Below are 22,807 nucleotides of genomic sequence, written 5' to 3'. Positions count from 1 at the left end.
ACTCCTCTCTTTGGCTCGAAAAATGGCTGTGTTTTTCTGTGACTTGGCTCTGACCTAACAATCGTTTGGGTGTGCTTTTGTCATAAAGCCTTTTTGAAATCGGACACTGTGGTGGGATTAACAACAAGTGTATATTTAAAAATGGTGTAAAATACATGTATGTTTGAGGAATGGGATTTATGATGTTTTGAATTTGGCGCCCTGCAGTTTCACTGGCTGTTGACGAGGTGGAACGCAAGCGTACCCTAGAGGTTAAAAGCATCCCAAATTATGTAATGGGTCTGCTTTTCTCTGTCCTTTATGTCTGCATTTGTAAAAGTAAAGGTTTGAATTTTTTATTTACGTATTTAATACAGGTCTTGAAGATGTGCTCTGTTCATTCTCCATATTCTGTCACTGAGTGTATTTTATTTTTGTGTAATTAAGCATGATACAGGAGAATGATCCGATATCACATTCATGGATTTTTTTAAACCAATAAATTGTTGTTCATTTTTGTGAATATAAATGTAGTCAATTCTTGAATAGCTTTTCTTTGAGAAAAAAAGGATTTGCCTATATTAATTTGGAATAATCTCTAGGTGTCCTGTTTCCTTGAATTTGCCCTTTTTATTGTTTTGTCTTTCTAACTTGCCGAAGATAATAGTTCCTGTATGGATTTGATCTAATATAGCTTGAATTCTATTTTTTTTTTTTATCTGATTTGTCCCTGCTGGGATATACAATGAGATAAATGTATTTTTCACTATATAATATATAGTGCAAAATTTGAAAACAGCCTTCTTGTTCCATGTGCTGGGATATAAGGGAAAGTGGTGTATTATTGTTAAGCAGGATGCCTACATCTCTGATGTTTCTGCAGTAGGTGCAGCATAGGCCTCTCCAACCCAGCTCCTCTTTAAATATAACATTTCTCCTTTTTTTAAATGTACATCTTGCAGGAAGACCACATCATTAAATATAACATTAATATAACATTAAATGTTCAAGAACCTTATGCTTTTTCTTGCCATCGTGGAGCCCGGGTACATTCCATGTAATAAGTTGGATTTTGTTGGCTTTTACTTGTATAGATTCAAAGTGAACCTTGTCTGTTCCGTCTATAATTTCAGAACCAAATAAAACATTTTAGCAGACATGTCATAGGAGCGTGGTGGACATTCCATGGAAATGGGAGAGTCATAGTATGAATACATAGTAATTGTATACATATATAGAATGTGTGAACATGTAGGCTGAGCAAACACTAACAGAGAACATACAAAAACATAAAGCAAAGTACTTCTTTGTACTTTGAGGCGCTGTGCCTTTTTAGGGTTTTTAAGCGCCAACTCCTTTCCTAATGTGTAGAGGTAATAATTATATTTACCTCACATACGACTCGTAATAAGACTAAGCAATTAGCCAATTAAATTAATTATCTGACTCCATAAGATAAATAGCAATACACAAGAACACTAGTTGAGTTACAGTGAAAGGAAATCAAGAAATGTCAGAGAATGGAATTTTAAGTGTATTTAATTACTTTGTAAAATGAATGGATTCTACAAGGCATAAAGCATAAGTTACAAGGCAATACTGACATTAACAAAGCATTATTCTAAGCATGATCAGAGAGCGAAAGAGACCATGACTTGTTCCTTGGCCCATATTGCATGGGAGAGGGAAAGAGAAAGAAAGTGAATTCCTTTACAAAAAAGTACCATGTTTTAAGGACCGACGCTAAATTCCATTTTCAAAGAACCGCTTGTTGCAATTTCGATGAGGCTCTCTTGTTCAGCTATCGGTAGGTGGACATGAGGCAAGGCATAAAAGGGATAATGAATCCAGTTGCTTGTGTCTGTTTCAGAAAGTACCTGCATAATTACGCACCCAACTCACCCAGGTGCTTCGCTATATCATATCTGACATTGTCTGTCAGCTTGAGTTCATTTGCACACACAACAAAAATAAAATCATATAATGGAAAAACCTGTGTGTTGTCCTTGTTAATGCAGACAGAAGAGCTCCAACTTCTTAATCATAGCCTCAATTTTGTCCCACACATTGAATATAGTTGCAGAGAGTCCCTGTAATCGTAGATTCAGATCAATCAGGCGAGAAAAAACATCACCCAGATAGAACAGTCGTGTGAGCAACTCATCATGGAAGCGGTCAGACAAGTGAAAATGATGGTCAGTAAAGGAAACTAAGCTCGTCTCTCAATTTTAAAAAAACGTGTAAATACTTTGCCCTTTGATAACCAGCGCACTTCTGTATGTTGTAAAAGTGTTACATGGTCACTGCCCATATCATTGCATAGTGCAGAAAACACGAGAGTTCAGGGGCTTTGCTTAACAAAGTCAACCATTTTCACTGTCGTGTCCAAAACGTCTTTCAAGCTGTCAGGCATTCCCTTGGCAGCAAGTGCCTCTCGGTGGATGCTGCAGTGTACCCAAGTGGCATCGGGAGCAACTGCTTACACACGCGTTACCACTCCACTATGTCTCCCTGTCATGGTTTTTGCCCCATTAGTATAGATACCAACATGAGCAGAAGCTGCATTTGGCTACATAAGGAACGATATTGGAATTCCTGCGAGAGAGTAACAGTTAATGTGATTGGATGTTAATTATTTGCCTAGGCTACCTGTATTTGACATATATACAGTATATATGTCAATGTGAATCACATTTTTATTTGGCGTACCCCCGACATTGCACGTACCCCTGGGTGGTAGACCATTCCATTCTTGTGGGCTGACTAAGGAGTATTGCATTAAGGTGCCACCAACCTCCTGTGGCTACAATATGTATAAGCCATACATTCATTAGCTGGCAATAAAAGTTACACTTAAAATCGGTATGTTTCTGGTCAATTCTGAAGTGTTGTTATAGTTTGATTGTGCCATTGAGTGACCGTTCTGTAACGTTGAGACCTCCCGTACAAGAAAAGATTGCAGTTTTGTAACTGCAGTCGACTGGTATTTTGGATGCAGTAATTGCAGAATAACACGTCTGAGCTACCCGAAACTGAAAATAAAATGTTGGTTATTCCATGACCAGACATGGCTTGATAAAATGGATGGTTTTATATATGTATGTATGTATATATATATATATAAAAACAGTTTTATATTGACATTGGAACCTTGAGAACCTCGGAAATATACTATTAAAAAAATTCTACACCCTTTATATACACATTATACGCAGAATGGCCATATCAGCACCTCTATTACCATGGTTTTCGGGACAGCATATTTCTGATAAGAAAAACAATTATGCAGGGAATTCTCACTGTCTATCCAAATCGAGCAGCTGTGCCATGACGCGCATCCCAGTTTGGGAATACCTGCCATAGAGGCACAAATTCCTCCAATTTTAAACTGCATTGTAGATCATTCCACAACAAAGGCGCAAGGAAACCAAAGGCTGATCTACCCAACTCTCTAGACACCAAAGAACTCACCCTGTGAACATCTTTATGTACTTCAAGAAATTGTCACGAATCATGAAACCATGAACAGGCGTCAGAGCACAGGCAAATTGAGGACATCTTATTCAACAAAATAGCATGGTCAACAGTCAAAAGCTTTTGACAGGTCCAAACATATCAACACATTTAATTTTGTGTCTAAAGCATTGACAACATCATTAATAACTAAAGTGATCACTGCCATACTGTGTTAGATCTAGTCTCAACAGGACCACAATGGAAATAAGTCTTAGACTTTGTCATCCTCAATGATTTTATTAATGTGCATGAATGGTTTTAAGTTGTGTGCTTGTTTTATTTTAAATGGTCAAATTAACTTCTTGGATATAGGGGGCGCTCTTTTAATTTATGGATAAAAAACGTGCCCGTTTTAAGCGCAATATTTTGTCACGAAAAGATGCTCGACTATGCATATAAAGAAAACACTCTAAGGTGTTAGAAAGAAAACACTCTAAGGTTTCCAAAACTGCAAAGATATTATCTGTGAGTGCCACAGAACTCATGCTACAGGCAAAACCAAGATGAAACCTCAAACAGGAAATCAGCAGAATTTCTGAGGCTCTGTTTTCCATTGTCTCCTTATATGGCTGTGAATGTGCCATGAACGAGCTTAAGCTTTGTGCCGTTTGTCCAAGGTGTCTGTTGTAGGCATATCATTGGAAGATTGGCCATAAGAGACTACATTTACCACGGGTCCGCCCGGTGTCCTTTGTGTAAATTGGTGCGTAATCTTCAGCTGCAGGCATTTTCTCCTGGGATTCAGAGGGGAAAGCACACTTCCACGAACGATATATCATCGAAGAGATAGGTGAAAAACACCTTGAGGATTGGTTCTAAACAACGTTTGCCATGTTTCAGTCGATATTATGGAGTTAATTTGGAAAAAAGTTTGGCGTTTTGAAGACTAAAAAAAAATTTTGGTAGCCAAACGTGACGCACCAAACGGAGCAATTTCTCCTAAACAAATCATCTATAATGAGCTGCGGGGATAATTACACTCCTGGATACAGGTTTTTTTCGTAGCTAAACGTGACGCACGAAACAGAGCGATTTCTCCTATACAAATAATCTTTCAGGAAAAACTGAGCATTTGCTATCTAACTGAGAGTCTCCTCATTGAAAACCTCTGAAGTTCTTCAAAGGTAATGATTTTATTTGAATGATTTTCTGGTTTTTGTGAAAATGTTGCCTGCTAATGCTAACGCTAAATGCTACGCTAGGTGCACTAGCTGTTACACAAATGCTTATTTTGCAATGGTTGAGAAGCATATTTTGAAAATCTGAGATGACAGTGTTGTTAACAAAAGGCTAAGCTTGAGAGCTAGCATATTAATTTCATTTCATTTGCGATTTTCATGAATAGTTAACGTTGCGTTATGGTAATGAACTTGAGGCTGTATTCACGATCCCGGATCCGGGATGGCTCGACGCAACAGGTTAATAAACTAAAAGGTTCCTTTAATAGTGCTATGCCCAGGCCTAAACCCTGATTGGTTTACATTCAAAATGCATTTCTGAGAAAAAATGTTGCAGAGTTGTACATTTACCAAGGATTGAAGAATCTTAGCTAGACAAAGCCCTGAAATGAGGCAATAATCGCCGAAAAAATAAAAGGTATATTTTTGAAGAAAATAATTCAACCAACATTTTGATATTCTCTCTATTAAATAAAGTAGTTTCACCTGACTTTAATGCACTAATATTTAAGATTTAATTATAGGCTCACTTGGATTTTTAAAAATGTACACTGTGTTAACATTACGACTACATTACCCAGCATGCTATGCAAGGGTGGGGTAGTTGAAGTATGCCTTGCATGGCTACAAGGATATTGCTAGCTGAAGTATCTGTTTATTAAAAAGTAGTTAAACCTATGTCCGGTTTGTCATTTAACAAGGAACAAACATAACATGGTGTCATATTGATAGTCGCTATGAAGAGACAGAGAAAAGGATGATCTCCGCAAATTTCCGCTACAAAAATGTAACATTCTACGGCAAGTCAAGTGACGTGAGTAGTCGAAGATACTAGCTAGCAATAGTGATAGCACTGAGCAGCAGCGAGAGTGACAGCAGTGAGAACGAGGCTGCATTGGAATCTGTTTACGAGAAAGTTGATGACCAACTTACCGAAGTAAGAGAAATTGAAACTGTACCTGTACCCGAGTGTTTCCCGTCATGGATAGGCTTAGTTATTCTACTCCTATGCAGTTAACAGGCAATTTAGCCAACAATTGCAAACATTTCAAGTATAAATTCAATATCTACTTAGCAGCCAGTGGAGCAGGGGAGATATGACAAATTGAAAGCTTCCATTTTTTCTGTATGTTATTGAAGAGGATGCATTGGACATTGACTGTGCTCATGGCTAAATTTGAGGAGTAGTTTGTACCAAACCAGAACATCAAGTTTAAGAGATACAAGTTTTTCTTTCATGATCAGTTTTGACCAGTACTTCACTGAGCTGAACACACTGAGCAAAACATGTGAATTTGAAAATCTGAAAGACTCACTCGTGAAAGACAGGACAGTCTGTGGCATACTCGATAAATGTACTGCTGCATGAGCAAGATTTAACTTAGGATAAAGCAGTGAAGGTGTCGAAAAAAATGGCCCTAAAAATTGTCAAAGACCCCAGCCACTCCAGTCATAGACTGTTCTTTCTACTACGGCATGGCAAGCGGTACCGGAGTGCCAAGTCTAGGACAAAAAGGCTTCTCAACAGTTTTTACACCCAAGCCATAAGACTCCTGAACAGGTAACCAAATGGTTACCCAGACTATTTGCATTGTGTGCAAATTTTGTGAAGAGGGTATGTAGTGACAGACTGAAAATGACCAAGAATCACTACTGGCTGAGTATGAGGACGTGTTTGAGAGTCTCAGATCTTTACCTGAAGAATGCAAAATATGTACTGATGACAAAATTACTCCAGTTGTGCAAGCAGAAAAGTACCATTTGCACTGAGGAAAAAGCTCAAGGAGGAACTCGGACTCATGGAAAAGATGGACTTCATCACAAAAATGGATGAACTGACAGATTGGGTAAGCTCACTGGTTATTGTGGTGAAAAAGAACGGCGAGCTCAGGATATGTCTAGACCCGAGAGATCTCAACAATACTATCAAGCAAGAGCATTTCAAGTTGCCTACCAGAGAAGAGATAATGTAGCAGTTTGCTGGAGCAAAGTGTCACGAATATTACCGAAGGTGACTCCCCTTCTTGTTCGGGTGGCGCTCGGCGGTCGTCGTCGCCGGTCTACTAGCTATCGCCGATCCGTTGTTCTGTGTTCCTTTGGTTTTGTCTGATTGGTATCACCTGTTTCTTGTTTGGTTGTTAGGGGATGGTTATATATAGTTTGTTCAGCCCGCTTCTGTTTCGTGCGGGCTTGTTAGTCTGTTTTGTTGTTTGAGTGTATTTTGTTTGTATTTGGGTTTCACGCTGTCCGTTTATATTTCTGATCATTTGTTTTTCTACTTTTGGTTCATGTTATGTTTCCGGGACATTAAAGCGTGTTTTTTCCCACATCTTTTGCTCTCTGTGCCTGACTCCACACCTCCTCACTCATTTCTCGTAACAGAAGCCCGCACCCCGATATGGAGTCAGCAGGAGCAGCGACCACTCCTCTTCCTACAATGGAGGAGAGAGTCCTTCATCACACGTCTATCCTCCATCGCCTAGGATCAGCCATGGATCAGATGATGGAGAGGATGGATCGTTGGGAGAGGAATGGTCTCCCTACTACCCCACCGACCCTCCCACCAGCAACTCTAACATCTCCCCCAACTGGATCCGGTTCCAGCGCTCTGTGCATTACGCCTCCGAGGGAGTACGATGGAGCAGCGAGGGGGTGCCAGGGATTCCTGCTTCAACTAGACCTCTACCTGGCCAACGTTCGGCTGGCTCCCTCGGAAGAGGAGAGAGTGTGGGTTCTCATCACATGCCTTACCGGTAGAGCCCTGGAGTGGGCTAATGCGGTCTGGAACGGGCCCGACTCAGCGATGGACAATTACCCGGAGTTCACCCGCCGTTTCAGGGCCGTGTTCGATCACCCTCCAGAAGGTCGAGCGGTGGGTGAGAGATTGTTCCATCTCAGACAGGGGACGAGGAGCGCGCAGGACTTCGCGCTGGAGTTCCGGACCTTGGCCGCTGGAGCAGGGTGGAACTACAGGGCCCTGATAGACCATTACAGATGTAGCCTGAGAGAGGACGTCCGTAGGGAGCTGTCCTGTCGGGATACTACACTTAGCCTGGATGGACTGATAGACCTGTCGATCCAGTTGGACCATCTGCTAGCTGCTCGCGGACGTTCTGAAAGGGTCCTGTCAGTTCTACCTCCTGACCCTCCTGCTCCTATCCCGATGGAGCTAGGAGGGACCGCGTCTAGGGAGATCGGAGGAGGAAGCTCCTCCTGTACCAGTTGTGGCCGGAGAGGGCACACGTCTGGTCGGTGCTGGAGGAATTCATCTGGGAATCGAGAGGGCAGGCAGAACACTCCTCGGTCACCCCAGGTGAGTAAGCACCACACTCTCCCAGAGTTTCCTGTTGGTCACATGTTCCTATTAATTTGTTTCCTTAATTATTCTCCTTCTCTCCAGCATAAGGCACTGGTAGATTCAGGCGCAGCTGGAAACTTTATAGATCGCGGACTCGCTCAGAGGTTGAGGATTCCGTTAGTTAAAGTAGACCCCCCTTTTGCCGTGCACTCTTTAGATAGTCGACCATTAGGGTCAGGGCTGGTGAGGAAAGCCACAGTTTCATTGGAGATGATTACGCAGGGGAATCACAAGGAGCGAATTAGTTTGTTCCTTATCGATTCACCTGCGTTTCCAGTGGTACTGGGGATTCCCTGGCTAGCTATTCATAATCCTACGATTTCGTGGAAACAGGGAACTCTACAGGGGTGGTCTGATGAGTGTTCAGGCAGGTGTGTAGGGGTTTCCATCGGTGCGACAACGGTGGAGAGTCCAGACCAGGTTTCCACCGTGCGCATTCCAGCTGAGTATAACGATTTGGCTATCGTTTTCAGTAAAAAGAAGGCGACCCAATTACCACCCCATAGGCAGGGGGATTGCGTGATAAACCTCCAGGGTGACGCTGCACTCACCAGGAGTCATGTGTATCCTTTGTCCCAGGAGGAGACGGTGGCTATGGAAACTTATATCACCGAAGCTCTGGGACAGGGGTACATTCGGCCCTCCATGTCACCTGTCTCTTCGAGTTTCTTTTTTGTGAAGAAAAAAGATGGTGGTTTACGTCCGTGTATTCACATTGTTGTTACCGACTACTTCTCAAACTACCCTGAAGTAACAACACTGTCAACTACCTCCAGCAGAGATGTAATCACTTACCTGAAATCAGTCTTCGCAAGACATGGGGTTACGTCTGAACTGTACTCAGACAATGGCCCGCAGTTCTCAAGTTCCGAATTCTGATCGTTCACTAACGACTGGGGATTCCTACACAACACCTCCTGCCCCAACTATCCAAGGTCCAATGGCTTAGCAGAGAGGTCAGTCAAAATTGTCAAAGGTCTGATGAAAAAGGCAAATGGAAAGGAGAATTTCCTAAAATGTCTGATAATCTACTGCAGCAGAACACCTGCACAATGTTGATGGAACGTCACATCAGAACCAACCTACCCATCAGGACTTGCTAACACCTAGAGGTGCTCAAAAGTCAAACACGCAAAGGAAAAACAAAGACAAACAAAAACAGCGACACGACTAAAGTGCAAGACACTTAACTGAAACCTGGAGATTATGTACGACTCCGAGACATCACTACAGGAACCTGGACTGAATGTTTTTCTATCTGAAAACAAATAGAGCCACAATAGAGAATTGTTGGACAGAGACTGCATTTAGTAAAAACAAATAAATACACACTCAAAATATGTTTATTGCCTCAAGTGATGAGAGCGAATCAAAAAAATAAAGGGGAAAGAAATGTGTGGTTATTGAAAATTGCATGTTACGCAGGTTGAGTACACAAATGTGAAATTTGACATGTTAAGTAACAGAGAAAAGTAGTTCTCTTTTAAAGCAATGAAGATGTGTTATCTTCTTTGGGGTAGGGGGCAGTATTTTCACGTCCGGATGAAAAGCGTGCCAAGAGTAAACTGCCTGCTACTCAGGCCCAGATGATAGGACATGCATATGATTAGATTTGGAGTCTGTGACTATAACAGAACTCACATGGCAGGCAAAAACCTGAGACACATCCAACCAGGAAGTGGGAAATCTGAGGTTTGTAGTTTTTCAACTCATTGCCTTTCCAAGATAGTGTAAATGGGGTTATATTGCACTTCCTAAGGCTTCCACTATATGTCATCAGTCTTTAGAACCTTGTTTCAGGCTTCTACTGTGAAGGGGGAGCGAATAAGAGCTTTTTGACTAAGGGGTCTGGCAGAAGGCCGTGAGCTAAATCATGCGCGCGGGCCGTGAGAGCGAGCTAACAGCGCTGTACTCAGATTATTGCATGGCGTGCTTTTTCCGTAAAGCTTTTTTGAAATCTGACACAGTAGTTGCATTAAAGAGAAGTATATCTTTAATTCTGTGCATAACACTTGTATCTTTTATCAAAGTTTATGATGAGTATTTCTGTAAATTGATGTGGCTCTCTGCAAATTCACCGGATGTTTTCAAGGCACAACATTACTGAACATAACGCACCAATGTAATATGAGATTTTGGGATATAAATATGAATTTTATTGAACAAAACATACATGTATTGTGTAAGATGAAGTCCTATGAGTGCCATCTGATGAAGATCATCAAAGGTTAGTGATTAATTTCATCTCTATTTCTGCATTTTGTGACTCCTTCTCTTTGCCTGGAAAATGGCTCTATGTTTTTTGTGACTAGGCTCTGACCTAACATAATCATATGGTGTGCTTTCGCTGTAAAGCCATTTTGAAATTGGACACGATGGGTAGATTAACAAGTTAAAATTTAATTTGGTGTATTGCACTTGTGAATGTATGAAAGTAAAATATTTTCAAAAAATATTTTTGAATTTCACGCTCTTCCTTTTCAGTGGATGTTGTCGAGGGGTTCAGAACTGAAAAAGTGTGTGCGAGGAGGCCTACAAACCTGACTCGGTTAAACCAGCTCTGTCAGGAGGAATGGGCCAAAATTCACCCAACTTGTTGTGGGAAGCTTGTGGAAAGCTACCCGAAATTTAAAGGTAATGCTACCAAATACTAATTGAGTGTATGTAAACTTCTGACCCACTGGGAATGTGATGAAAGAAATAAAAGCCTAAATAAATAATTCTCTCTACTATTATTCTGACATTTCACAATCTTAAAATAAAATGGTGATCCTAACTGACCTGAAACTGAGTTTCTACTAGGATTAAATGTCAGGAATTGTGAAAAACTGAGTTTAAATATATTTGGCAAAGATGTATGTAAACTTCTGACTTCAACTGTACTTCTTGCACTTAGCTGAGCAGAGCTGTTGTGAAGGAAGTTGTCAAGGAAGCGAGTTTGTGCTTATACTGGATCTCCCGTACGGCGCTTCTGCATGCTAACATAGGCTCTGCAATTGTGTAATACCATCCAATACGGCACCTCCGACCACATTTTCGGATCAAGCATAAATTGGCTTTAAGATAGATTGGCCTAACATCACCACAACAGCATGTTTCCAATAAAAGACGCATCAAACTAGTTCTGCTATTGAACAATTCACATTGAACAGGCCCAAATAAACGTGTTCCTTCAGTGATGTACTTTGTTGTTTATATTGCTTATGAAAGTGGACATGGAATGGAAAGAAGGGATATCTTCTCACAGTTTGCATGCATCATGACCATCAAAACGCTAATTTACAGAATATTCCAATGCCAGGTATTACCATGGCAACTGCCCAAGCCTGTTGTCGTACAATATAAGGGTTGTACCAGAATGTGAATTACTCTATGACATTTGGGAAGGTCTCAGTATTGTGCATGATTTTTCTTAAGGGCCTAATAATAAACTGTACATTTTAACGTGGCATGAACTCAACCAGTCAGGATATCTTCATCTGATTGTCCAAGAAATAACTTCAACTTTTTCAGCTTTTACCCTCGACTTGGCCTACACCACTGCCGGTAGCCTACCCTCTCAGCCAAGGCAATGTTAAACACTTGAACATGCACATAATAGACTACATGTAATATAATACATGTTTTGCACCCTAGTTCATGAATTGTCCATAATTCACGAGTTAATGCTTTGGAGTCTTCACAGATCATGTGATATAAAACACTAAATTTCTTTCCTTACATTAGTGTTATGTAGCATTTAACAATTAAATTAGAACTTTGAACTTAAACCCTGTACGAATCATGGAGATCTCAGAAAATGTACCATAAGTGTAACTATACCTACGTAACATTTCATTATGTTTCGCCGTGAAAACAGATCTCACACAAATCCAACATATTGTAGGCATATGCTAATTCAAAATCGAATGCCTCTAACCAAAATAGTTAACTATAGGCCTGCTGTCATTAACATATACTGTACACTGAACAAAAATATAAACGCAACATGTAAAGTGTCCCAGAAATGTTCCAAACGCACAAAAAGCTTATTTCTCTAAAATGTTGTGAACAAAGTAGTTTTACATCCCTGTTAGTGAGCATTTCTCCTTTGCCAAGATAATCCATCCACCTGACAGGTGTGGCATATCAAGAAGCTGATTAAACAGCATGATCATTACGCAGGTGCACCTTGTCCTTGGGACCATAAAAGAACACTCTAAAATGTGCAGTTTTGTCACACAACACTGCCACAGATGTCTCAAGTTGAGGCACAGTAGCGTGCAATTGGCATGCTGACTGCAGGAATGTCCACCAGAGCTTTTGCCAGAGACACCCTACCCAACTTTATGCAAAGTAGATGAGTCGCACTGCATAAGGCAAATGGTGGTCAGACCAGATACTGACTGGTTTTCTGATCCACGCCCCTACCTTTTTTTGTAAGGTGTCCGTGGCCAACAGATGCATATCTGTATTCCCAGTAATGTGAAATCCATAAATTAGGGCCGAATGAATTTATTTGAATTGACTGATTTTGTTTAAATCTTTTTGTTCAGTATACTTGGATGCGCATTCTTTATTAAACCTGTATTTAACTAGGCCAGCCAAAGAAGAACAAATTCTTACAATGACAACCTAGGAACAGTGGGTTAACTGCCTTGTTCAGGGGCAGAATGAGATTTGTACCTTGTCAGATCGGCGATTCGATCTAGCAACTTTTCGGTTACTGGCCCAACGCTCTAACCACTAGGCTACCTGACGCATTTGTGTCTAGCTGCAGGCTAGTTGTCAAGTGATATTGTCGACCATCAGGTGATTCAGTAAAGAAAACAAATATTGACAGCAATACAGGTACAAACATTAGTCCTGAATTTACTATTGACTTTGAGTATTACAAATTTCACCTCATATCCCAACAAAGAAACAAACAAGTTAGCAGGATGAATGCTTTATTCTGATTTTCTACATGCAGAAAACAGTTATGCTTATATACTTGTTTTTCAATGTATCACTTTAACAAAACAATAGCACAAGACAATTTGACATGCATCTTCTCAAGTAATAACTACTGAAAATGAAATAAATACACAGTGGCACAAGTATTCTCAGTACCAAAACACAGAAGTTACCAAAACAGTAACAAAACAATAAATACAACAAACATCTGTGGATGTTATACAACGTTTCGTCTTCAGAAAGAGGTTCTCTGCAATTTACTTTTCATAAATAAACTGCTCTTGCTAAGATCACGCATGAGAACACATCAGTACCTTTCAATAGAAAAGGAGTTACACAGCCTCCCATTGAACTGAAATGAAACAAACATACCATCACATGGTAAGCCACAGATACTCAGAGCCCTCACCCTCACATTCCCTGTACCGAAGAAGAAGAAACAACTGACATCAAATAAAGCTGACAGCTATTTTTAAATCTCGTCTAGCTTTTCACAGGCTCTAGTTTGTTAATTGTCCGTACTCTATACTTGGTCTCTCTCGTACCATTATTCTTGAACATAAAAAGACAGCTTGTTTATTCTGCTTCATCCCAAATTAGTGTGAGAAGAAGAGGTACTGTGGCTGCATTGTTATACACCTCAGTCCCACTCTGCTTGCCTTGAGCTAAGCCTAACTCACACTCACAGGTGCACGTGTCTTGTTGCTATGGAGGCAATTCAACTTCTGCTCGGCTAGACAAAGTCAAGGTTCAGTAGTTCTACTCCCCAGTTCCCAGGCTGAGTTGGAACTCCCGAGGGAAAGGTGGAACTTGGAGGGGAAGAGGGGGAGGTTGGGCAGAGATTGTACCATCTGATGAATACACCAAGAAGACTGCAATACAGTACGAACTACAGACGTTTCAAAAACGGGGCATAAAAATGACATTTACCCCCGCCCTCTTCCAGAGAAAATAAATGGCAAAGTTTTACAGGGATGGTCCATTTTGACAGTCAGTTGAGTCAAACTGTAACGTCATTTAGGTTAGAGCTATTAGCAGAGCAGAAGTAACTCGTCATCACTATTGGTCTCCGTCTTGCCTGTGGCCTCCAGACAGGCGTCTGGGATCTGTGCGGTGTGAACCATGCTACAGTGTTCACAGGGCCCGTTCCGGCCCAGGGACACCCGGCCTGACCTGAGAGAGGCTGGGGATGATAGGCGGGGGGCAGCCTGATCTAGACCTACCTCCAAGCTGAGAAGCCTGGAGGTCTCGCTGGTGGAGTCAGTGTCCGAGGCAGCATCCGATACAGGGATAAGCAGCTCCACGTCGTCTTCGTCCTCCCTGGTCCCTGCTCCGTGCTCTAGGTGCCTCAGAGGGCTGTGGTTCTGGGTTCCCCCACCCGAGGAGCCTCCGGAACGGCCCAGGGAGAAACGTACCCAGTGCAGGCTGCGGGTGACCCGGCTCAGGGCACTGCTCAGCTGGCTCCTCCCGGTCGCAGTACACTGAGGCTCTGCTGCCTCTCCCCCTGGGGTCTCCATGGTGTGTGCCTCCACCACTGCCGGGTTGGCCCTAGCCCGGTGGCTGTCCCTACGGCTGGGCAGAGGGGCGGGAGTGGTGGAGTTTGTCGACACCGAGACGATGGCCTCCACTGCAGTTGCCGGAGGGGTCTTTACAGGGAGGGGGGCTACAAGCCCCCCCACGGCCCCAGGGACATCCCGGCGCTCGCTCTCTGTATCTGTGTCGTCCGAGTCGAGGGGCAGCAACCCACGGTGGGGTCCAGCCCTGTCGGGTTCGTGGGCCGAGCAGCCACCGTTACCGCTGCTGGTGCTGTTGTCCTCGCCGTCAGCAGACACCAGGGCCAGTGAGCCGGAGCGCCGTGAGCGTGTGAAGTTGAAGAGGCGTTGCCAGATGTTGCTGTGGCGACCGGAGGTGGGCAGGTGGATGGAGGTGAAACCCAACTGGGAGCGAACAGCCAACCTCAGGTTCTCCAACACAGACGCCTGGACAACACACAGGGAGAACAGCAAGACTCTTAGTATCATCAATCAAATAATAAAGCCCTTTTTAAATCAACAGTTTTCACAGTAAGTAACCCAATCTATTATAGATGACAATAAACATCTATAATAAACTCCTGAGATGTGAATCTGAAGGTCATTGGGAAATGTGTCTCCCAACAGAAACCAGGAAAGACGACAGTTTATCCCACATAGTTGTAAGCTGGCGGCAAACGGGACTGTTTGTTTGGATTTCCATGACAAAGGCTTTATGAGGAGAGAAAAGTTGGTGCTGAACAAACTTGTTGGAGGAGTGGCCATACGGAGAAGCAGGCAGGACAGCTTGATTCGTGGCTCCGGACCTGTCCGTGTTTGGCTGACTAACTGTGACCCTCCTGGCTGCTACCGCGATCACAAACGATGCTTCCTCCCTCCACTCCAGTTCCAAACGGCTTTAAATCAATTATTTAATTTCACCCGAATAATATATTTTTCCCCCCTTTTTTGTCTGTACACTGTAATTCAGCTTTCAGCTGTGAATGTGTACATGCTCAAATAAACCTTACTATATATAAACGACCATATACTGTAAACAGCCATAATGTTCTCCATACAGCAGTTACTGTTTAACTAAACAATCCCGGTCAACTTCCACTTAATAAATCACAGTTAAACCGCTTCAACTTTGGTTACTGAAGTCAGGTTGTTAGACATTATGCAGTTGATTCTTGGTGTCTCCAATCCTATGACAACGATAGGCATTCACGCCCGGACTTGAAATGTGCACTCTTAACACAGACGTAAGCTTAAGTCGTGTACGGACAAGAGGATCACATCTTCTGAGGAGAACAAGAGAGGGCAGTGTGATCTAGATGTAGACTTACCTGGTTGCCGGAGCAGACAGGGAAGTCCTCCACCGGGGGTATAAGGCCCTGGGCGATCAGCTGGCCATACGACGGAGGAGCCTCCCTCCTCAGGAGCTCAGCCTCAACTCTAGACAGCTGGGTCTCAAATGACCTGGGGAAACAGTTAGAGGGATTCAAAGGAATGGAGGCAACAAACACAACCATATCAGTTAGATGTACAAAAAAAAAGTTCATTCAGTGTCCTTTGATGAAGATCAAAGACAGAAACAGAGAGCTAACTAGCTATATGAATCCAAAGAAAGCATTTACAAAGCCTAAAAACTAGTCTGGATTACCAATCATCTATCGTAGTAGGTGTAAAACATACTAAAGCTGTCATAGCAAACCACACAGACAGAAACAAAGGCTTATGACTTATGTGGGCACTGTATAACTGTTTAACACCTGTGCAATAACAAGAGTAATAGCATGGGGTCTGAGTTTATTACCTGCGCTCAAACATCCGGAGGGAGTAGAGTTTGCAGGTGCAGCCCAGAGCGATGACCAGCAGCAGGCCACAGATGAGACTTCCTATAACCGCCGCCGTGATGACCCGTGTGGGCACGATGACCGGACAACTCTCCTCGTCGCTCCCGTCGCCGCAGTCGTCCTGCGCGTCGCACACCCAGCTCTCGAACACACAGCGGTTGTTCTTGCAGTGGAAGTTGCCAGGCTGGCAGAAGAAGCAGTTCTTCTCGTCCGAGCCGTTGGGGCAGCGGTTCTGGTAGTTGCAGCGGTCCGAGCGCGGGTAGCAGGCGCCGTTCCTGGAGCAGGGGAACTCATCCTCCTGGCAGGTGCTGCAGTTGACTTCGTCGCGGCCATTGGGGCAGTGCCAGTAACCGTCGCAGCGCTGCTGCTCCGTGTAGCAGCCCCAGTTGCCCCCACACGGGATCTCCCAGGGCAGACAGAAACCGTCCACCTGGCAGGAGATGAGGTAGATTTAATTAATTAGTTGATTCGAGGGCATCCGTAATGATTCCAAAATAATGAAATCGAGACCTTTCAAGGGAGAGTTTAAAGGGAAATATCAGAAGCACTTCTAGGTCAGTGAGATGCGTTTTACACATATTTGGCCTCGAAGAAAGTGCGCCTGGGTTTCGTGCGTTTAACGATACACGTGCCCTGAACGATACACAATACACCCATTGACAACAATACGGACGAGATCAGAAAATGAAAGTAAGTCCTGCTTTGTGGCATTTCGCAAAGCCTCTGATATACCAATCGCACTATATATTTGTGTGCGTGTAGATATTGTTGTACTTCTTCGATAGAGCCATTGGATGTCTTTCAGCGGATTCATTACGATATATACACACGATGACACATCAGAAATACTACAGCTCTGTGTGGGCCAGTGCTTCCTGCTCTGGTCCCGTCGTGCATTCGGTATGAATGCTGGATCTTGTGGTACACTATGAGCAGAGAAATAGACAGGAAGTTGAATCTTCCTAATTCTACCAGTGAAATGAAAATGAGCTTGTTCTAGCTTGTGCCGAGGAGATTTTTTATGTTTATGAAAAACAATTAATTGAATCAATCGGCCCTAGCAACCAAACCAATAGCAACTAATCGATTTGGAGAAACTTGGGTTGAACTCATGCGCCTACCTGGTAGGTGACATTGAAGCCCCTTGCCGCATTGATCTTGTCAGCGTAGAAGTGAACGCGCAGCTGGCCCGAGGACGAGACCACGGCCATGGGGGCACGGGAGTCGAAGGCTGTGAGGACACGGAGTAGACGGCGAGGGTTCTCTTCCAAGCCATCGTACACCTTGACGTAGTCCCCATAGCCCGTCCCGTCCAGCTTGAAGTCCATGAAACGCAGGATCACCTGGAATCAGTCCATTAAAGAATGAATTAATGATTTTTAAATACATAGTCTGCGTCTGGTGAGCCTTTGTCAAAAATAGTTTACCATATAAGGATAGCGTGTCATTTCAGACAAACCCATAGTTGTCTCAGCCATGTGAATACCGTACAATAATACACACATGCAAAAAAATCATTGAGGATAACATTTTTTTTTAAATCAACAGTCCTAGCTACATCCAACCTTGCGGTGGTCGCCTGTGTCGATAAGCCAGGTGCAGTTGCTGCCTGGTGGGTAGAAGTCAGGGTAGTTGGGTGAGCTGAAGGTGCCGTAGAAGTTCCGCAGCCACTCGCCGCAGGTAGGCACGTCACAGTCAATCTCGTCACCAAGGTCCTGGCAGTCGATGCTGCCATCGCATTTGAGCGACTCGTGCAGGCAGGTGTAGACACGGGTGTAGCGGGAAAGGCAGGGAAACTGAATGATAATTGTATTAATTAATAATATTAATATTATTTGATTTGACAAATGTAAAATACATATAGTTGTCTCGGCCATGGGAGTACAACAAAAATTGTAGAGGATTGAAAACAAAGTCTATAAACTTATAATTGTGGTCCTTGCTTTTATCAAGTGGGCAAAATAATGGACAGCTTGCGCAAGATTGGCTGTACACTAGACACCCCATACTCATTTTATATTCAATTAAATTGGATAATACATACAGAAAGTATTCACACCCCTGGACTTTTTCCACATTTTGTTGTGTTACAGCCTTTATTTAAAATCGCCTAAACTTAGATTTTGTGTCAAGTGGAATTATGTGGAAAAACATTTTCTACAAACTAATTTAAAATGAAAAGCTGAAAATGCTTGAGTCAATTAGTATTAAACTCTTCTGTTATAGCAAGCCTAAATAAGTTCAGGAGTACAAACGTGCCTAACAAATTACATTTGCATGGAGATCACCTATTGGTAGATGAGTAAAAATACTGACATTGAATATCATTTTTAACATGGTAAAGTTATTAATTACCCTTTAAATACACCCAGTCACTACAAAGATACAGGCGTCCTTCCTAACTGAGGTTTCCTACCTCTTCAGAAACTCAGGGATTTCACCATGAGGCCATGGTTACAGAGCTCAATGGCAGTGATAGGAGAAGTCCCATGTGGCTCAGTTCGTAGAGCATGGCGCTTGCAATGCCAGTGTAATGGGTTCGATTCCCACAAGGGACCAGTACAAAATAGTATGAAAAATGTATGCACTCACTCCTGTAAGTCAATCTTGAGAAGAGTGTCTGCTAAATGTTAAAAATGTCAAATTTAGTTACTCCACAATACTAACCTAAATGGCTGAGTGAAAGGAAGGAAGCCTATACCAAATAAAAAATATTCCATGATATGCATCCATTAAAATAAAAATGCAAAAAATGTGTGAAAGAAATACACTTTTGTCCGGAATACAAAGTGTTATGTTTGGGGCAAATCCAGTACAACACATCACTGAGTACAACTCTTCATATTTTTAAGGGTGGTGGTGGCTGCATCATGTTATGGGTATGCTTGTCATCGGCAAGGACTAGGGAGTTTTGGGGGGGATAAAAATAAATGGAATAGAGTTAAGCACAGACAAAATCCTATAGGAAAACCTGGTTCAGTCTGCTTTCCAACAGACACTGGGAGACAAATCACCTTTCAGCAGGCCAAATATACAGGAGTTGCTTACCTCCACTGAGCCATGGGGGCCTCCCGCATGGCTCAGCGGTCTAAGGCACTGTATCGAAGTGCTAGCTGCGTCACTACAGATCCTGGTTCGATCCCAGGGCTGTGTCGCAGCCGGCCGCGACCGGGAGACCCATGAGGCTGCGCACAATTGGCCCAGCATCATCCAGATTAGGGGAGGGTTTGGCCGGCTGGGTTGTCCTTGTCTCATTGCGCTCTATCAACTCCTGTGGCGGGCTGGGCGCAATGCATGCTGACAAGGTCACCAGTTTCCTCCGACACATTGGTGCGGTTGGCTTCCAGGTTAAGCAAGCATTTTGTCAAGAAGCAGTGCGACTTGACAAAAAAATTGGGAAGTAAAAGGGCAATAAATAAATAATTAAAGACTGTAAAATGGCTGTCTAGCAATGACCAATAACCAATTTGACAGAGCTTGAAGATTTATACAATCCAGGTGTACAAAGCTCTTAGAGACTTACCCAGAAAGAGTCGCAGCTGTAATCGCTGCCGAAGATTATTCTAACATGTATTGACTTAGGGGTGTGAATACTTACAGTACCAGTCAAATGTTTGGACACTCCTACTCATTCCAGGGTTTTTCTTTATTTTGACTATTTTCTACATTGTAGAATAATAGTGAAGACATCAAAACTATAAAATAACACATATGGAATCATGTAGTAACCAAAAAAAGTGCTAAATCAAAATATATTTCAGATGATAGATTCTTCAAAGTAGCTACCCTTACCCTTGATGACAGCTTTGCACACTCTTGGCATTCCCTTCAAGAGGTAGTCACCTGGATTGCATTTCAATTAACAGGTGTGGCTTGTTAAAAGTTTGGTAAAAGACCAAGTCCATATTATGGCAAGAACAACTCAAATAAGCAAAGAGAAATGATAGCCTATCATTACTTTAAAACATGAAGGTCAGTCAATCCAGAGTTTCTTCAAGTGCAGTCGCAAAAACCATCAAGTGTTATGATTAAACTGGCTCTCATGAGGTACGCCACAGGAAAGGAAGACCCAGATTTACCTCTGCTGCAGAGGATAAGTTCATTCGAGTTACCAGCCTCAGAAATTGCAGCTCAAATATATGTTTCAGAGTTCAAGTAACAGACACATCTCAACATAAACTGTTCAGACACTGCGTGAATCATGGTCAAATTGCTACAAAGAAACCACTACTACAGAACACCAATAAGAAGAAGAGACTTGCTTGAGCCAAGAAACATGAGCAACGGACATTAGACCGGTGGAAATCTGTCCTTTGGACTGATGAGTTCAAATTTGAGAGTTTTGGTTCCAACCGTAGTGTCTTTCTGAGACACAAAGTAGGTGAATGAATGATCTCCGCATGTGTGGTTCCCACCGTGAAGCTTGGAGGAGGAGGTGTGATGGTGCTTGCTGGTGACACTGTCTGTGATTTATTTAGAATTCAAGGCACACTTGAAAAGCATGGCAACCACAGCATTCTGCAGCGATATGCCATCCCATCTGGTTTGGGACTATAATTTCAACAGGACAATGACCAAAAACACACCTCCAGGCTGTGTAACGGCTATTTGACCAAGGAGAGCGATGGAGTGCTGCATCAGATGACCTGGCCTCCACAATCCCCCGACCTCAACCCAATTGGTTGGCGCCCCCCCCTTGGGTTGTGCCGTTGCGAAGATCTTTGTGGGCTATACTCAGCCTTGTCTCAGGATGGTAAGTTGGTGGTTGAAGATATCCCTCTAGTGGTGTGGGGGCTGTGCTTTGGCAAAGTGGGTGGGGTTAAGTGTGCTCTCTCTAATTCTCTCTTTCTCTCAGAGGACCTGAGCCCTAGGACCATGCCTCAGGACTACCTGACATGATGACTCCTTGCTGTCCCCAGTCCACCTGGCCGTGCTGCTGCTCCAGTTCTGCCTTATTATTATTGGACCATGCTGGTCATTTATGAACATTTGAACATCTTGGCCATGTTCTGTTATAATCTCCACCCGGCACAGCCAGAAGAGGACTGGCCACCCCACATAGCCTGGTTCCTCTTTAGGTTTCGTCCTAGGTTTTGGCCTTTCTAGGGAGTTTTTCCTAGCCACCGTGCTTCTACACCAGCATTGCTTGCTGTTTGGGGTTTTAGGCTAGGTTTCTGTACAGCACTTTGAGATATCAGCTGATGTACGAAGGGCTATATAAATAAATTTGATTTTAATTGAGATCGTTTGGGGTGAGTTGGACCGCAGAGTGAAGGAAAAGCAGCCAACAAGTGTTCAGCATATGTGGGAACTCCTTCAAGACTGTTGGAAAAGTATTCCTCGTGAAGCTGGTTGAGAGAATGCTAAGAGTGTGCAAAGCTTTCATCAAGGCAAAAGGTGGCTACTTTGTAGAAACTAAAATCTAAAATATATTTAGATTTGTTTAACACTTTTTTGGTTACTAAATGATTCCATATGTGTTATTTCACAGTTGATGTCTTCACTATTATTCTACAATGTAGCAAATAATAAATATAAAGAAAAAACCTTGAATGAGTAGGTGTCCAAACTTTTGACTGGTACTGTATGTAAATGAGATACCTGGTTGAAGGCACAGGGCTGGAAGGAGAATGCTGCCGAGGGGTTGGGCTGGACACACAGCTCCTCGTCAGAGTTGTCACCACACTCGTCCATGGTGTTGCACTTCCACGACTCCGGGATGCACTTTCCGTTGGAGCAGTGGAACTGGTCCAAGTCGCAGCTGATCATCTCCGATTTTCCTGAAATTAGGAATATTAGGAAATACTAGGACTGTGGTGGTCAGGAAAGTTCGTCAGCCGGTGATTGTCAAGCAAATATCTGTCGGTCTCAAGGTAATTGACCGTTAATTAACATGAACACGTTTTGCATCTCCTGGCTTCCACACATCCCTGCCACTGACGCAGACCTTTGGAACATGTACATTTTTAAAAAGTCTCATAAATACATGTAATATGGCCTACATCTTCACAATAAATCCATTATTCATTTTAAAATGGGTCTAAAGAAGCATGATATGAAGAAAATGTCCTTATTTAGGTCCTGATCTGGCTATGCCAAATGGCTGTGGGCTACACTAGTTCATTTAGCAGACAAGATTTGCTTAGGATTCCGTGGCATTATTTTATAGTGTATGAAGAATACAATTGAACAAAGCTGAATAAAATAGAAAGGACATTTTCTCCAAACAATTTGAGGGAGTGCACGCGTGCGCGGTTATTCTGTGTTGAGGGGTTAACAAAGAAATACCTATTCCTATATGCTTAATTTAGAGTTATTAGCGTAACTTCAATTCTACAAATGTTGGGATATATGTTTTGACTTTTAATACATTGTAAGGCTGCATGATGCGACTCTAATGATGATTTGAAAAAAGTAGCTTGAAAGGCATGAGCTCTGCTTTGTTTCTTGAGCAGGCTGCATACACATTAC

At 42.7% G+C, this 22,807-nt stretch overlaps 1 protein-coding gene across 1 annotated transcript in view; it reads right to left on the bottom strand.

Moving 5' to 3' along the window:
* Positions 1-12,942: 12,942 nt before the first annotated feature.
* Positions 12,943-22,807, bottom strand: part of lrp12 (low density lipoprotein receptor-related protein 12) — a 43,907-nt gene continuing 34,042 nt past the window's right edge. Inside the window, exons 5-10 of the mRNA XM_020505737.2 lie at positions 21,938-22,116; positions 17,902-18,132; positions 17,458-17,679; positions 16,297-16,766; positions 15,827-15,959; positions 12,943-14,945 (exon numbers count right to left, since the gene is read on the bottom strand). Coding sequence (XP_020361326.2) covers positions 13,998-14,945; positions 15,827-15,959; positions 16,297-16,766; positions 17,458-17,679; positions 17,902-18,132; positions 21,938-22,116 — 2,183 coding nt within the window. The 3' untranslated portion in view covers positions 12,943-13,997. The remainder of the gene's footprint in view (positions 14,946-15,826; positions 15,960-16,296; positions 16,767-17,457; positions 17,680-17,901; positions 18,133-21,937; positions 22,117-22,807) is intronic.

Source organism: Oncorhynchus kisutch, linkage group LG17, assembly GCF_002021735.2.
Source record: "Oncorhynchus kisutch isolate 150728-3 linkage group LG17, Okis_V2, whole genome shotgun sequence".
NCBI classification, from domain to species: domain Eukaryota; kingdom Metazoa; phylum Chordata; class Actinopteri; order Salmoniformes; family Salmonidae; genus Oncorhynchus; species Oncorhynchus kisutch.
This window is presented reverse-complemented; position numbering and strand designations above follow the sequence as displayed.